Raw genomic sequence first — 17,398 nt, 5'->3', positions numbered from 1 at the left:
AAAGTCTCTTTCCTTCCAGACTATTTTTAATGATTTCAGAAATAGTTTTAAATGTTTATTTTATTATTTCACTTGCACACTGATCTCTTTTCAAAGAGCTCGCTTATGGTTTCCAGGCAGGTTACAGTTCAGCAGGACTGAATCACCTGCCTTTAGTATAACTCTGGTGCAAGTGAAAAACAGCAAACTGAGCAATAGTTTAAAATGAAGTGAGTATGGTACTTCTTAAAAATAAAATAAAATCTGTTCTTTTAATAACTTGTTCCAAATTAAATTTGCCCCATGATATATTAGCTTTAATTTGTACATATTTGTGATTAAAAGGCTCTGCTTCTTGTGGTCAAGAGCAAAGGTGGAATTCTGGAAAGGGTAAAATGTGTAAATTAAAGGAATGTGATATCTGGTAACCCAGCAAGGTTAGGACTGTTGTACCCTAAGGAAAGATTTCATGCAGATGAAGTCACAGAGCACCTAAATGTAGCTAAGTATCTTGTGCAGTGGGGAAAGGAAGGACAGTTCTTCAGCAGCCACTAATTAAGTTGAAGGGGTGAGAAGACACACAGGTCAAAGGTCCCAATTCTAAAACAGAGTTAGATGAGCAATTAATTAACCTTCTGTAGATAATACAGCAGGCTGAATAGAATGCAATTAGCGCCACTTTAAATTTAATGCCCCATCCCTAATTTACATTGGCCAGACGATACGGTTTTTAAAAAGTGCCAATGCATTTATGTGCACAAATGCCATCACCACTTAAGTCCAAAAGTCCCAGCTGGCCTATGCGTTCCATTACATAGTAAGTCATCAGAACATCCTTCTCATGAGAGTGTTCCTTCTCATGCCAATGAGTGTCATAAATGTTTTCAGCTGGGAGGTTCATGTCATTAAAAGGCTCCCATTGAAACACATATTTCAAGTTGTCGGGCATTGGACTGAGCTCAACAAAAACCAGCATTTAAGTTGTGCAGTACTTATAATCATGGCATTAGATAGTCTTTGTGGTCGGGATTGTACAGTAGACATTTAATACAGAGTTTGTTGGACCCTTCAGAATGCATAAAATCATACAATCACAATAAAATAAGCCAATTTTGATTCTTTTTAAATCCATCTTTTTATCATATCTTCTTGCTTTTGAAAATACCTTTAGTTGGTTTTTCCAAGCCTATTTCATTACTTGCTGAACCTCTGCTTGAGGTTGGATTTAACGGTTTATGTCCTTTTTAAAAGATAAGTGTTTTATTGCTCTTGCCAGGTGTTTGAAGCTGTCATTTCTTGGATAAATTATGAGAAAGAGTCTCGCTTGGAACACATGGCTAAGTTGATGGAACATGTCCGCCTCCCTCTCTTGCCCAGAGATTACCTTGTACAGGTTAGTGTTCTTCTAGTATCTACAGCACTAAAAGTTTAATAATATACACTTGGGCTGCTTGTTTGTGGCTTGCCATCAATCAAAAGACCCTTGGATAGCCTTCATAATTATGCGTGTGCCATCCTAGCAGATAAACATGTTCTGAATCTCCTTTTCACTTGAAGGTTCTGCTGGGCAGAGAATGAGAGCTAACCTTGTCCATAAAAACTGGTGCAGTGTAAAGCTGTCACTTTTGTGTCCTGATAATACAGAAATTTGGGGTATTTGTCTTTAGCAGATACATTGTTGAGCTTTCTTCACTGATAGATTAAGTGGGGAAGCACTGGAGAAAAGTACTGCCAGTTTATGCGAAGGTGGCCATTCTCTTTGTTTAGTATCTACATGCGCACTATAGTTACTTCCAAGCTTTTCTTTTCACAGAACTGTGTGGTTTTTTTTTCTTTTAAAAAAAGATTCCAAATTTTTAAAAAGAACCTGGGGATTGGAGCTGCTGACACACAAGCATGCATATCTCCTTGTCGTTTCATTACTGTTGGTTTCTGAAGTTGTGTGAATGTTTTGATTCCTTAAAATACCATGTCTGGAACTGCTAGTGCAAATTAATCTTAGTCACAGTTCAATTATGCAGCTGAACATTCAAAACACAGCCTTTTGCATTGTTGACTTCTAAAGGAGAAGGAGCCCTATGCATTTGTGGAGCTCTGTCTTTTGTGGATTGTGACTTGAGCCCCAAACATGTGAGGTTTTGGATTGCTGCCACTGTGGGGTGTGTGTGTGTGTTATATCTCAAAGCTTTTGTCTCCCAAGTTATAAGATCTCATAGTTCCTTGTCTTCTGGAGCTTGTATTAAGTAGTGTTGTAAATATTTTAAGATGGGATTTCTGTAGTTATGCACTAATCAAAACATTTATACTAAGCTTGCATAGTTTAACAGAACACAAGCATTACTGCACAGTTGAAGTAGATAATATTGTAGTGAGTGAAATAGGGGAATGGGATAATGATGTGGAAGAAGCAGTTTGGGGTTTTATTTCTACTGCTATACTGAAATCATGAATGAGCATTACAGCGGCCTGCTAGTGACACTTTTTAAGAAGTCTGATAATAGCCATTGTACTAATATCTTTGTTGGTGTCTTCAGACAGTTGAAGAAGAAGCTTTAATCAAGAACAATAACACATGTAAAGATTTCCTTATTGAGGCCATGAAATACCACTTGCTTCCTCTGGATCAACGGCAGTTGATAAAGAATCCTAGAACAAAACCAAGGACCCCAGTCAGTCTGCCAAAGGTAAGCTATTTTTTTCTTGCTGAAATACCCAAGATGATGGTCACATGCCCCCTTTACATGGATGACCATATGCACAGTGGTTAGAATTGCATGATCATTCCCCCTTGAAGGAGGATTGGGTGTATGCAGACATATCTGCACACAGTGTTGATTGCCCTTTTGCACACATGAATGTCCATTAAATTGTCAGCGTGTTGGAAAGAGACTTCCCACTTTGACATGGGTAAATGGTTCAACTTTGCTGAAGTTCCTATAGGTGGTAATGGTGGTACAAGTTTTGTTTTTGTTTTTTGACTGGGGCATATGTGAATCAACCCATGGAAGAACTTTATTAGCAAACCAACAGTCCTCTTACACCATTGCTAGAATAATTTCTTACCAAACAGAGCAACGTTGCGGTTTCATGTTTTGACAACTACTGCTACTGCTATTCTAGTTTTTCTATTAAAGCTGCTTCAAAACCCATTGCAATCAGCCACTGTTCCATAAACTTGGCTCTGCCATACTGCTGCATGGAGAAATGCTAGTCAGAGGCATTGTGTGATTTTCATGGTGCAAAGGAAGCAAAAAGGGAAAGGTTGCTCTGTTGTTATGTGTTGTTATATCCCAGATGGTGTTGGGATGTTGGGTTAAAGTGGTACCCAAAGCAAACAGCCAGTAAAGGAGCACTATGGTTTTAGTATGTGCATGTGTTTTGAAAACTTTGCCATTTTGAATGCAGCTAGGTTTATGCACACATACACAGTGTGTGTTTGGGTGGGTCGGTGGGTGTGGGTGTGTATACAGTGCTTTTTTGCCTGTGGGGACGCAGGGTTATGCATACGCCTAAACATTTTATGGATCTGAGTTTGGCCTCATTGAGGGGCAGTATTTCAATATGAGTAGGAAAATGAGAGTACCCCTAAACATTTTTAAAGAAAAAAAAGCACTGTGTATGTATGTATAATCTAAGCAAACACAGAGCCATTAAATGCTTGTTCAAGTAATTCCCCCTGCCCCCCATTATCATGGGAATTATAATCTCCCTTTGTTAAAACTAGTCTCTCTGGATACTAAGCACCATCAGCGTTTCCATTGTTCTTAGAATTTTCATATCATTGCTAGGCTGTTATCACATGCTTTTATTAAAATGTAGCTCTTCTGGGATCTGAACTAATTACCTTTTGCAAAGGAAGCTAGATAATCTGTGAAAGCTAGAGTACATAGGCTTTGCCCAAAGGCTTCAATCAGTATTTTATCCAATAATGTATTGACTGTACTTCCAAGTTCAATATCATTCAAATGCCAACTTCTCATGCATCTGAAGTAAACTTTGCTTTTTTTTCTTGGGTGAGTTCTCACATAGCTGATGGTGTCCTATTGCCATTTAAGGCCCCAAATAAGATCAAGCATTTCTGTTTGCTGTTGAAAATGCTCTCATGATAACTTTTCTCCCTTCCTACCAAGGTAATGATGGTGGTTGGTGGGCAAGCACCTAAAGCCATTCGGAGTGTAGAGTGTTATGATTTTGAGGAGGAGCGATGGGATCAAGTCGCTGAACTTCCTTCTCGGAGATGTAGAGCAGGTAAATATTTTCCCTATTAAAAAAAATAGCCTCAGTCATAATCACAAAAATTATTTAGGACAGATTTTATATAATCAGTTGAATTTCAGGCTATACAGTAAAACATTAGAGTTAGCCCTTCTCTGTTAACAGATCCAGGCTCTCTTGGACGAGACTGATTTTCAAGATCCATTTCAGTTGGTGTTTAGGCCTGGTTTTGGCATGGAACATACCTCTGTCACCCTGTATGATGGCCTTTGTCGGGAGAGAGACAGGGGGAGTGCAACCCCATTGATTCTGCTTGATCTCTCGGCAGCTTTTGCTATGTTAGTTGTGTCTGGCAGGCAGTTAGGCTTGTTTTGATAGAACAATCTCCTCAGCGCTCTGTTGAATTCCACCCAGTAATAACAGTCTCATGTACTTCAACAGCCAGCAAGAGCCATTTCATATCAATACTTTTGTGTAAGCTGAACATACATAGCATGAGTGCAACAAACGTGATTTCAGATATTGTGCTCTATTCCCCTTGTTTGAGCATACATTTGTTGGCAAACCCAGCATTTTTTATGTAATGTGTGAAATGCTTCACTGTGGTAATGGTGCCATATGAGGCCATAACATTTGAAAGCTTGCTTTTCCCATGGATAAGACCTATTGAATAGAGCGATTCCATGCCAGTGCCAGGCTTACCCTCTCATAGACTTGATTCATGAAACAAGCAGCATTCAAACTTTACAGGTTCCATATGTAGTTGTCACCATACTGGAATATTGCTTGGTGACCTTCCTGAAGTTCTGGTAGGAAAAAGAGAAAGAAAATAATTGTCCTATAGGCATGACCTGCCTTCCATTTTTCTGTCTCCCAATTTGTTTTTAACAGGGGTGGTATTCATGGCAGGCAAAGTCTATGCTGTGGGAGGTTTTAATGGCTCTTTACGAGTCCGAACAGTAGATGTATATGATGGAGTGAAAGACTTGTGGACATCAATAGCCAGCATGCAAGAAAGACGAAGCACTTTAGGGGCAGCTGTGCTAAATGAACTCCTCTATGCTGTTGGTGGATTTGATGGAAGCACAGGTAGGTTGCTAAACAAACAAAACTGAGTGAATGCTGTTCATATCTTCGCTCTTAAACACTTTACAAGAACTGTAGAACTTCCTTTGAATTCAGTGCTCCTCATGCGCCATTTCAAATCTTCTTCTTTATAAAACAACAAAGCAAAAACCTCTGTTACAACCTGTTTTATTATGTCTGGCGTAGTTTTCTGCAGTGGATGGAAGAAATTCTTGGGTGGGTTGCACTTCCCAGTCATTTTTTCAGTGCATGGTTGTTGAGTAATCACAAGTGATGAGAACTGGGGTGGTATTTTGAGATACAGATTCTCAGTGCAATTTATTAGTATTGGGTTTAGTGTCCAGTTCCTGATCCTGTAGTAGTCTCAACCTGCATCCTTTCCCCTTTTTGTCTTGGAAAGATTAAGACAAGAGTATTGCCTGGAAAAAATAAGTCAGGATGGTAACTGTGACAAAGGAGGGATTATACTCTGCTAAATTAAGGATGTAGAAAACTTGCCTTAATATTATTTTCAAAAATAGGTCTTGCATCTGTGGAAGCATATAACTATAAGACCAATGAGTGGTTTTTTGTGGCACCTATGAACACAAGAAGAAGCAGCGTTGGAGTTGGGGTCGTGGAAGGTAAAGACAGCAAACTGCTGTATTGGCCGCAGCAGCACAGTTAAGTGTGATAGCCTAGCAGCAAGAACTTTTTTAAAGACCAAAAATTAAGGCAGTTAACATTCTCGGACTACACTTCGTGTTCCAAAAATCACTTTCCCATCTTGAATGGGAACAGGCTGAGTACAGTAGTGATTGAGACAAGCTTAGTTGTTAAGTTGTGGGGTGTCCCCCCCTCTCTACTGCATTGGGAAGTTATCTTAGTGTTTTGCCATCTGGCCTGGCAGGTATCAAGGCACTGGGAGGAGGGACAAAACCTCGTCTGTCTAGTCTGCACTGATGCTGAGTATGCCTCACCCACAAAATCACTGAATTCTGTAAGTTTCAGCAATGTCAATCTCACAGTTCTGCCTAGGTCCTAAACCAGGAGTCATGAATATTTTTCAGCCCAATGCCAAGCACCACATTCTATGGAATATCTTATGGGGGGGCGGCTGTATGCTACTGGTAGGTTGGGCAATAGATGTCACCCTTACCTTTCCAGATTTTTCTTATTACACCCCCATATCTCTCCATCCAGGCAAGCAAGAGGCATTGTCACAGTTTAAAGAAAAATTCCAACTTGACAAATGCATTTTAAGTGGGTGCAGAGTAGGGCTAGCAGCAGCTGTGACCTAGGAAGAGTCCTGAGGGCCATTTAGGGTCCTTGAGTCCCTGGACCCCAGATTCTCCCCTCCTGCCTTACACTGGTTTTCCATGTGCCACTCAATATGATCCACCAACCAGAGTGGCTGTGGAAACCCAGGTGGGTGGGGTATAAATAATAAAATTATTATTATTCACAATACAAAATTTAATGAACTGAGTGAGAGCTACTTAGTTACACTCAGTGTGAAGAGAACTGGAAGGACTATCAATGGCTTTTTCCGTTGCTCTGTGTCTCCATCTTGTGGGAAGTAGATGTTTCACATCTTCTGAAGCGGGGAGATGTGCAAGGTGTGTCAGGGATTTGGGAATTTTTTCATACTCTGTAAGTTCTGACAATGATTTTAAACCTCCTTTTTTCTGTGCCCTCAGAGAAGTCATCCCAAATATCCTTACCTAAGTATTTTCCCTGCTAAATGGTTCTCTATATTTCACTGTGGAAGCTTGGTATGACGTTTTCCCTATTTCCAGAGGTTTTTTGCTGGATTTTTAAATATGGATGGCCGAAAAGATCTTCTCCCCAAATGAAACTTTGGTAGAAAGAGCAGGGTTTTAAAGAGATTTGCACTGGATCAGGGAGAAGTACATTTTCACCCGTTTTGTAACATGGCAAATAATGGAACAACCTTCTGCAGCGAACTGTCCTTGAGAACATTTCACTTAGCAAGTGTTTGTTGATCTGAGCATTTGCTATACATGATGAAGGTCAACTGAAACATGTTATACGTACAGGTATTTATCAAGCTAGTAGGCGGCTATCACAAAAGGATTGTGTAATTGACATGGTACAAATGATCAGTAATGAAATGTTCTGAAGTGCTAATATTGCCAACTGCTCCTGTTGATGTTCAGTGCTGCATATTCATTTTTTCTAGGTAAACTCTATGCTGTTGGTGGTTACGATGGAGCATCACGTCAGTGCCTTAGTACTGTAGAACAGTATAATCCAGCTACAAATGAGTGGGCATATGTGTCGGATATGAGTACTCGCCGCAGTGGTGCAGGTATCTTACTGTGATGTTTTTCCTCCTCGTGTAGTTGTCACAGCTAAATCTCTGAACAGTACCTAAGTTTGTTACAAGAGCTCTTGAAAATTGTACCAAGTATGTTGCCCCTTTCCTGGCAAAGTGTGATAAGACTAATGATATGGCATTGTCTTACTGTTCTCAAATGCTAGGCCTGTAATTGTAGTAGTATAAGGGCAGGCCTGTGCAGGATTGGGGGCAAGCCAGGTACACTTGCTCCAGGCCTCGGAGGGCTAAGCTGGCTGTGGGGGCCCACCAGGGACCGGCCACTTTTCTGTTTGTGTTTATAACTTTATTCTAACAAGACTTCTGCCCTGGGTCTTAGGCATTCTCTGCAAGGGCCTTTATAAGGGTATGAATCGTCTTTCTGCGAGGGATCCCAGTGTTTGGACATGTGAGGAAAACTCCTGCAATGAATATTTAGCTCACTTTTATGATGGGGTTGTTGAATGAAACAGCTGCTTAGGAGTAACTTATGCTCTGAAGCTCTCAGAGTTGCTGTCCTCTTGTTTTGCAGGTGTTGGTGTACTTAGTGGACAGCTGTATGCTACTGGGGGACATGATGGCCCTTTGGTAAGGAAAAGTGTGGAAGTATATGATCCTGGAACAAATACATGGAAACAAGTGGCAGATATGAATATGTGTAGAAGAAATGCAGGTATTTATTTTGTAATTTCCTCCAAGCAACCACAGCACACTTATATATATTGCCCTTCAGGTATAAGCAACCTTTCAAAGAAGCTTACAGTAATACTGAAACAAAAACATCAGTTTTATAAGCTGTATCTTGCTGTTCTAGGTATTTAAAATTAAATCTCCATACTTTATAAGACAGGAAGTCTTGAAGGTGTGTGTGTTTTATGCATCCGTGTCTGTAGTGAGTAACAAGGAATATGGAATTTAGCAGAGGGCGTTTATGAATTCCAGAACCTCTGTTTTCTTTACAAGAACATTTTTCTTGCTCTCGTGACTTCACAGAGAACATTCAAGTATGGAACAGATTTTTTCATCAGAAAGCATAGATAAATAAAAGGGTATTTCATTTACTTCATACAACCTCCAGTGGTCAGAAGGCTGAGCCTTTTATACCCTGCACAGCTCCCAATCCCCTTTTCTTGCTGTTCCTGCTGCCCAGTCCTTGAATTGTGCCCAGTGCTTTAAACAGGGTTGCAAATGGAGCCAATTTGGTTCATTTTTCATTTGTTACAAAACAAATTCCAACGGGAAAAGGTCTTTGTTATCTATATGCCAGTCGCTAGCTGCTTTGTAACTGGCATTGCTTAGGAGTTCTGTGAAACAAGAAAAATCAGTGTAGTTCTTAAACCAGTGGTTAAAATGAGTGCTGTTTTAAAAAGGTTCATTCTGCCATCTTGTTTCAAAATGGTGTACAATTGTATCCAAACATAGATGGAAACCTCCTTGATCTCAGAAACAGCCATGCAAAATTTGGTTACGATAACTAAAGAGATGTCCAAATACATAATAAATTCAGGGATGCTTTTTTCCAGATGTCCTCTTGCTGCTATCTCCAAATATCCCTCATGTTATTTTCCCCAAATCCCTTTTGATACTGGAGTGATCTGGGGAAAGGAAATGACAACTGCCTGTATGCAGGTGACAGGAAGAAACAAAGTAACCCCCTATCCCCACTAAACCCCCTCATTGATGTGAGTTATGAAGTGAATGTGATAACATTGAACAAATTACATGCTTATTAACAAAAATGAATGGAATAATGAGTGACTTTTATTTTTTTGCTCATTCCTAAATATTATAAAAATACCTCTCACCTTGCCACAAGAACAGCTTATGAAAATTAATGATATATTATTTCTGAGTACAATTAGAGTGCACAATTTCAGTGTCGATGGTTCATACTTTGTTTGGGGCTTCCTGAAGGATCTGGAGTGAATCCAGCCTGAATGCTAGAGTTCCTTCCTCCGCCATGCCACAGCCATGTAAACTTAAAATAACACATTTTTTCCTCCATAGGTGTGTGTTCAGTGAACGGTCTTCTCTATGTGGTTGGGGGAGATGATGGCTCTTGCAATTTGGCATCTGTAGAATACTATAATCCTGTCACTGATAAATGGACATTATTACCAACAAACATGAGCACTGGAAGAAGTTATGCAGGTAAGCAGTACATTGAACCAGGTGGAAGCAGAAGGATGGGCTGGATGAATCTGCATTTCTCAAATCTCTGCTGTGATTCTTGGCAGGGTTAGCAACACTTTTTCCTGGTAGAGAAATTTCACTCCTAAAAGGAACCTGGGCCTTTAACGTCATACTGCTTGGCATGCAGAAATCCAACAGATGGTATTTCCCCATCTCTGATGTTCATCTGGCAAAGATGCATCTGTTTAAATTCTACCTGCTGTGTGGCCATTACAGGCAAGAGAGTCTCTGGTCAGAAAAGAGTCAGTACCCCAAGTGTATCTTGAGCTTTCTATAAGTCCCAGTGCAAGTAAAAGGTTACTCCAAAAATCATCTGCACGGTGGTCCTGTCCGTATCTGGGCAGGAACAGCCTAACTGCTGTGTATGCTCTGGTAACCTCTAGGTTAGATTATTGCAGCATGTTATACTTAGGACTGGCTCTGAAGATGGTTTGGAAACTTTAACTAGCACAGGATTTGGCGACCACGTTGCTCACAGGGGCAAGACAGTTTCAGCATATTACACCAATTCTGGCCTGACTCCACTGGCTGCCAATTGGTTTTCAGGCCTAGCTTTGCTGAATTTGACCTTTAAAGCCTTAAATGGCACAGTACCAAAATACCTCAAGCACTGCCTCTCTCCTTATGAACCTCCCAGACTCTAAGATCATCCTCTGAGGCCCTTCTTTGTGTGCCTCCTTCACAAGAGGTCTGGAGAGTGGCAACAAGAGAACAGGCCTTTTCATCAGTGGCTCCCCATTTGTGGAATGTTCTCCCCAGGGAGGCTCGCCTGATGCCTTCATTATATACCTATAGGTGGCAGGTAAAAATGTTTCTCTTCAACCGAGCCTTGGGCTGATTGACATACAATGCCCTTTTAAATGTGCTGTGGGAGGGGGGATTATTGGTTTCTTTTTCTTATTTTTACTATGTGTTTTGTGGTTTTGTGTAATTTTATGTTGTGAACCACCCTGAGATCTGCGGATCAAGGGCGGTATATAAATTTAACGCATGTGTACTTTCTTCCCATGTAGGTGTAGCTGTGATCCATAAACCATTGTGACACATGTTCAGGTGACTGCAAAGACAAGAAATAATGACCATCTTGCTTGGTGGGTTTTGGAAGATACTGAAATCTGACTCTTAACTGCCACACTAATATTGCACTCCCAGCATGACAAGTATGTGCTAAGACCATCAACCTCTGCTCAGCAATGGGCAGTGCAGCAACGTGAAAAGTTTTGCTGTGAACATGTTCCAGAAATGAGGTGTTGCTTGTTTTTCTTGGTGCAATCTGCTGTTTTATGTACAGCCAAGACTTGAGTTTGAACTGAATTTCTCAAGAGCAAGGAAATGTATCTCTATGGCATGTAACCAGGAGAAAGGGTATTTTGGAATACTTCACTACTGAAGTAGCATATACACTATAATATGTTCTATTTACTTACCAAACCTTCTAGACAAATCTACTACTGAGACTGGAATTTTTGAAACAACCCTCGAAAGGAAACCAGACCTGAATAAATAAGACTGGGAGCTCTAGCTCATATGGTATATTGCCCCCATCATATGTACATACACTAGTTGACTACTGTAAATGTGTTATTTAGGACACTGGATGTGTACATTGTATGAATTTTATCCTAGATGTAGAACTGCAGTTTTCAAACCTATTTTGTATATGTGGTCGGATGAGCCAAGCAGAGTTTTTCTCTAGGGTAAAAGCATACGTGAACTACCCAAAGACTAGTAACCACACTAAAATGTAAGGTTCTAGAGGCGGGCTGGTGGTGGTGGGGAAGGTATTGCTATTTCAGAATTAATTCTGACCACAGTTGACATTGAAAGGGGTGGGGAGGCATAACATGGTGTCGCCTTGACTATTGCCAACAATTCAGAAAACCCATACTGCACCTGCTTTTTAAAGGGCATCTGGGTACCATGGAAGAGTATTTTAAATTCATCAACTATGGTTGTCACCAGATTTCCAGGGTGGTGGTGGGATTCAGTAGTGGATTCCAGGGTTACAGCCAGGTTTGGAGAGCTGCATCCAGCACAGTGACTTGTAGGATGATACTGTACATGGATGATATTGTCATGAGCAAAGGCTGAGAGTACCAGGGAAGCCCATCTGAGCAAATGGGACTTCTGAATAACAAACTGGGTGGTCAGCCTTCTATCCAGAATAATAATCTAGTAAATGCTAGCCAAGTTTAGATTAGAATGTCACCCATCCCTATATACCTCTTGCATTTGGCCAAATACCACAAGTTGCCCAAGATTTAAAAACCTTTAAGTGTCTTAATGCTTCCATCATGTAGTTGGTTAAGGCTGCAGTGCTGTGCATAATCACCTTGGAGTAAGCTCTGTTGAACTCAGTGGAGCTTACTTTTGAGTAGATATGTATAGGATTGCATGGTAATTCTTCCAGCCATTTTTCCTAACTGCTGAGCTTTCAAATATTCACTGTTTTCCTTATTATAGCTGTGTACTGAAGTTACTCAAACTTTTAAGCATTTAGTCTAAAAGGGAGAGAGAAGTGATTTGGGGGAAATAAGGAAAGCTGGGTCTAGCTAATTGGCTCAACTCAAATCTAAAAACCTCCAAGCTTCTGTTATGTTCGCTGTCATCATCCAACTAAGAATTATTTTGTTCCTAGAAAGTTTGTGTTGTTCTAACTTCCAGCTCTTCTGGGATGTGTAATGCTAAGGAAAGCAGCCACAAAAGATTAACAAGGAAGTATATCCTTCCTTTCTCTTCCAACCCCTACTACGTGCATTTTAAAGGTGGTGTGTGTGTGTGTGTGTGTGTTTCCCAAAGAGCACTTAACTTATTTCTTATGTAGATAGACAGCTTTTTTATCACTTGCCAAATATCAAGAGTGAAGTAGAATATATAACTGAACTTGCTTTGAACAAGTGTTAATAAGGTAAGATTCTATTATTTTTGACAAGGGCTTTCATCCCTTAATTGGATATAAAAACAAAACAAATTCCTTAAAAGAGTCTCAGTGCTACATCTTATGATACCTTTTGTACTCTGGCACAGATACTATAGTACAAAATACACCTGAAGAATGCACATACAGGGTGCATAATCGCTCTTCAAAACACAAGTGAGCCAGGTTGTTGCTTGCTCAACACTTGAGTATTTTAAAGAGGAAAATGGCAGTTTCTACATGTGTTTCACCCTTTATATTTCCGAGAATGCAGCCAGCAGCCAATGAATTGCTTCCAGGGTTGGGGTAGGAAATCTCTTTTCAGGACCTGTTTATGCATTATTCTTTCTGTGTGGAGGATATTAGTCTGCTACATATAGCCCCTGGTCTCTCTCTGTATGAGTTCTGGGCTGCAGCTCTAATGCTTTGCATTATTTATACTTCTCTAGTGTGGAGAATCTCTGTTTTGTTGCTTTGAATGTCTTGAGAGCACTGTGAAGATTCTCCACAGGATAGCAGCAGTCTTTAGGGCCCCACAGCCCTGTATCTACTTACCTGGGATTAATCTCCATTGAATTCAGTGGAACTTACTTCTGAATAGACATGTAAAGGATTGCATTGTTCAATCACAATAGCAGATGTGAATCACTCAATAGGCAGAAGATTATTCCGTCAACCTCCACATGAAGAAATGCAATGTGTAAACAACTTAAGGCCATTTAAATACTATGAAATCTTGCCCTCTCATATTGGTTGAAGGATCATTTAAACACTAAGAATACACCCTTACCTCATGTGATGAATCAGTTGTCAGACACAGATGTACATGTACTGAACATGAATGGATTTTTCTGTTCCATTCACCACCAAAACTGTATGCCAGTCATATATATCCCTTGACAGGCAGTGAATTTTTGAGTTAATCTGATCTATGATTCATTCTGAAATGGCACCTATGTCCATATAACATCTGGAAAAATCTCAAAAAACAAAAACAAAAAACGGTGTACTGAGTGTTCTTAAATAGTCAGGACCATAAATGGCCTTGCTCTCAGTCACTTACCCACTAGCAAATGGTATATGTCACTTCTGTGTGTAAACTTGCAGTTAGTGCAAGTCAAGTGACCTCATTTTCCAGCTATGCAATATTATTGCTACATAATAAACCAGCTGCAATAGTCCCTTTAAAGCGCATTTGAAATATCTCGCATTGTGTGTGCATTTTTAATATTTGTACTGTGCCGATAATCTGAGCCAGATCCTTTCAAAGGTTGCCTTTTTATAGGGCTTGAGAATAATAGCTTTAGAGCTTGCAAATTTTAATGCAGCTATTTTTGTAAGATAATTCTGAAGAGTTCTTGGATCTCCTTTGATTTTGGTGGCATTATGATTAGTGTCTAATCCTTACACCATGGACCCGGTTCTCATCAGCCATTTGTGTATGGTGTCTTGTATATTTTTGCTTGAAAAAGGGAAAATCCTTTGGCTTCTCTTGATTTTATGAAAAGGACACTTCTGGACTTCGTGTTAATTAACAGTGTATTGTTTCTTCCATGATTAGTAACATCATAAATTGCTGGATTTATAAGAAAACAATTGAATTTATTTTTTTGAACTTTGAGTTGTGATTCACTTTCTGTACTGTTGGGCTGGACAAACAGTGCACAATGTATTTGTGTACTAATACTGCTGTATTTCTCTCTTTGTGTGTGTGTCTTGCTCATACCTGAACATAATGTTCTGAAGCTAAATGTTAAAAGTCAGAATAATGGTAATAGGTTTGGTTGTCCTCTAACTCCTTTTACAGGTTTTCTCGGACACTGTTCGGAGATACCCAAAATTCAAAAATCTGTTTCTACAAATACTCTTTGATTAAATTGTTGGGCAATCTTTTATCCAGAAGCTGGCTTATCAGGTTGTGATGAGATGATAAGATGACCTTCCATAAGAGTTGTGTGTTGGCCCAAAACCTGGACGCATCCGTGCTCTGCATGTGACGACAAATGCTTTGCAGACATCCTTTCCCAGAAACTCACATCACTGAACCACATGCACTTAAATTCTTAAAAAGTAATTTGGCATGACATCAAAGGGAAACTGCTAGTATGCCTGTGGTACCCCCCCCCCATCTTTCTCATTTAAATTGCTTTTGTAGCATATCTTCAACCTGTTTTTCAGTCTCAAAAATTAAAGGAGTTTTCCAGACAGTCAGCTTTTGGATATAGCCAAAAGCATTATCTTCAGGGGTATTCAGCACTGCACTGTTTCTACAAAAATCTGAAATGAAGCTATTTTTATTGCCCCAGTCTTTTAGCACTGTTTGAATTTTGTGTGCGAGTTTGCCCGAGTAATTCATTTCAACTGGATCCTATTTTATATTTAACTGTGACTGTGGCTAGCATTGCACAACTAAGCCACAAAAACTGAAGTTTTACTTTTTGCACTATTTGTACACCAATGACTTAAAATACTCTGTTTTAGGAAGCTTATCAACTGAGCAGCTATATTTGTCCAAAAGCTTATTAGCTCATTCTCCCTATTAACTCATAGGACAAATAGATAGAATAATACAGTGTAATTAAAGTTGATTCACATTTGAAGCATCTGGAATCATATGAAATTTTGAATTTTCTTAAATGGCACTATTTAAATACAGCCATTCTGTTACATTGCCATGCCATTCATAGGTTTTATTTAATAGTAAAAGGGAATAGCCTGTCAACCCTATTAGAATGGTAGCTGCCAAAATGTTCCATTGCTGAAAAATATAGTGGCGACATTTTATATGCAGTGTGAAACCATGGTTTGGTGTCATGTGTATGAGCAAGCTTAGCTTCAAGATATGTACATGTATTTCTCTCCTTATTTGGCATAGTTTCTAAACTGACTTCCATAAACTGACTTCCCAGTCTCAAGACACAGCTTGATCCCGGTTTATGGGCAAACTGTAACCCTGCTCAGGTGTTATGCCTGAACAGGAAACGTCCACTCATGTAGGAGACACAAGGTCACATGCTGTCCTGGTCCTTCTTGCTCAGTCTTCAGCCTTCCTGTGTTTATCAGGAAAGGTCTGAAAGGGGCTTTTACCAGCATTTCTTTGAATACAAATAGAAACCCCCTCGTGGTTCCTGATTGCACAGAGGTTTCTACTTCTGCTCAAGTCAGTAGTGGTAAAAAGGTTCAGATAAACAGGAAGATCAGTAACAGGGAGGGTGGAGAAGATGCACACAGGGACATTGGGGAGTGTGGGGCATGCACAGCCCTTTGTCTCCTACATGGATGATGATATCCTGTTCAGGGTTGAGCAAGACTTATGTTTGAAGCATATCCTAGTTTGCCATGTTTGGATACTATGACAACTGGAAGCCGGTAAGGGTGAAATCCCATTGGGTGATGCTTTTCTGACAGCTGGCTAGCCAGCACTAGTAAGACTGGCTGGAGAGCTTGTCCAAGGCACTTGGTTCTGGCAGGCTTGGTGTTCCGGCACTCCCTCTACATACTGGGGCTGACCATGCAAGGGGAGGAGGGACCCTGCAAGCCCCAGGGATGGTTTTGCTCATGCACGCAATACCAAACTATGGTGGAATGAGCTCATTGTTTGATTAATATATTGTGGGCATAAGAATACAGTAAACTTTTTTTCATGAGATCATAAATTATTTTATTTTCTTGTACAGTAGTGATAATGCTAAGAAGTTTAATTTGTAAATATATTGTATAAAATATGTTTTAAGGCTAACAGAAGATTGTAACAGCGTTCACCTTAAATGCACAGATTTTTAAAAAAATAATAATAAAAAAAATAGACTGAGAAAATGTAGCTGTGATCCATATACAAATTAATTCAACATGCTAATATTTCTTAGATTTACAGCCCACTCCTGTGCACGCTTACTCAAAAGCAAGTCCCACATTGTTCATTGGAACTTATTTGAAAGTAAGTGTATGTAGGATTGCAGCCTTCGTTAAGATCATTCTTCACATTACATCTATTGGTTAGTTCCTTATAGTTGCTGGTTACTGCCATGGGACCAACTGGTTTGTGATGCAATTCTGTTTCTTTTCAGAAGCAAAACCTAGAATTTAAACTCCACAAAAATGTTAACAACAAAAGGTCAAATCTGTTCTCAAGGACATTGAATTTGGGTGGAATAAAGTTGAGCAAATGAAATTGGTCTTGTGTTTATTCTGATTCTGCCAATGTTTTGGAGTTACAGTGAATGGAAATGTAGGACCAAAATAATACAACCATAGAATTATTAATGATTCACTGTCAGTAATCCTAATTATTTTCTGCATGCGTACACCAAGAGGTCAAAACCTGCATGTATCTAAGCAGGCAATGGATAGTCACTTGAAAAAAATCCTGAGATTTTTGATGCACTGCTTATCACATGGCATGGGCAAATTTATTTTACTTGGAAAGAAAAATCTGTTGAAGATTTTTGTTGTAGTTGACAAGCACAGGCCTGCTGTGCCCCTCTTTGTTAAATTTGTGTCTCGCTTTCCTATCAAATGGTGCTCAGATGGTGACCTGGATGTATGTGGTCACTAATATGAAGTATCATACAAGCTGTATAAAAGTGGTAGTTTGTCATGTAAATTAGTTACCAAGATGCATTTTTTCCTCAGTACTTTCCTATGGTTCCAATTTTAGTTAGCTAAAATGCTGGTGTGCATGAACCTGTTGT

The 17,398-nt window shown here is 39.7% G+C and overlaps 1 protein-coding gene across 11 annotated transcripts in view; it reads left to right on the top strand.

The window, feature by feature from the left end:
- The window catches only part of KLHL3 (kelch like family member 3), a 51,039-nt gene extending 34,161 nt beyond the window's left edge, over positions 1–16,878 (top strand). For 10 of the 11 annotated variants that reach the window (XM_079967596.1, XM_079967597.1, XM_079967599.1 and 7 more), the window contains 9 exons: positions 1,256–1,372; positions 2,514–2,663; positions 4,110–4,227; positions 5,086–5,283; positions 5,802–5,942; positions 7,463–7,591; positions 8,130–8,270; positions 9,605–9,748; positions 10,804–16,878. In XM_079967596.1, the coding sequence (XP_079823722.1) occupies positions 1,256–1,372; positions 2,514–2,663; positions 4,110–4,227; positions 5,086–5,283; positions 5,802–5,942; positions 7,463–7,591; positions 8,130–8,270; positions 9,605–9,748; positions 10,804–10,832 (1,167 nt within the window). In that variant the 3' untranslated portion in view covers positions 10,833–16,878. The remainder of the gene's footprint in view (positions 1–1,255; positions 1,373–2,513; positions 2,664–4,109; positions 4,228–5,085; positions 5,284–5,801; positions 5,943–7,462; positions 7,592–8,129; positions 8,271–9,604; positions 9,749–10,803) is intronic. The other variant, XM_079967595.1, reaches the window with a different exon arrangement.
- The last annotated feature ends 520 nt before the right edge of the window (positions 16,879–17,398 follow it).

This window comes from Podarcis cretensis (assembly GCF_951804945.1).
Source record: "Podarcis cretensis genome assembly, chromosome: 2".
In the NCBI taxonomy this organism is placed as follows: Eukaryota; Metazoa; Chordata; class Lepidosauria; order Squamata; family Lacertidae; genus Podarcis; species Podarcis cretensis.
Note: the sequence above shows the minus strand (reverse complement) of the source record. Positions and strands in the feature narration are given on the sequence as shown.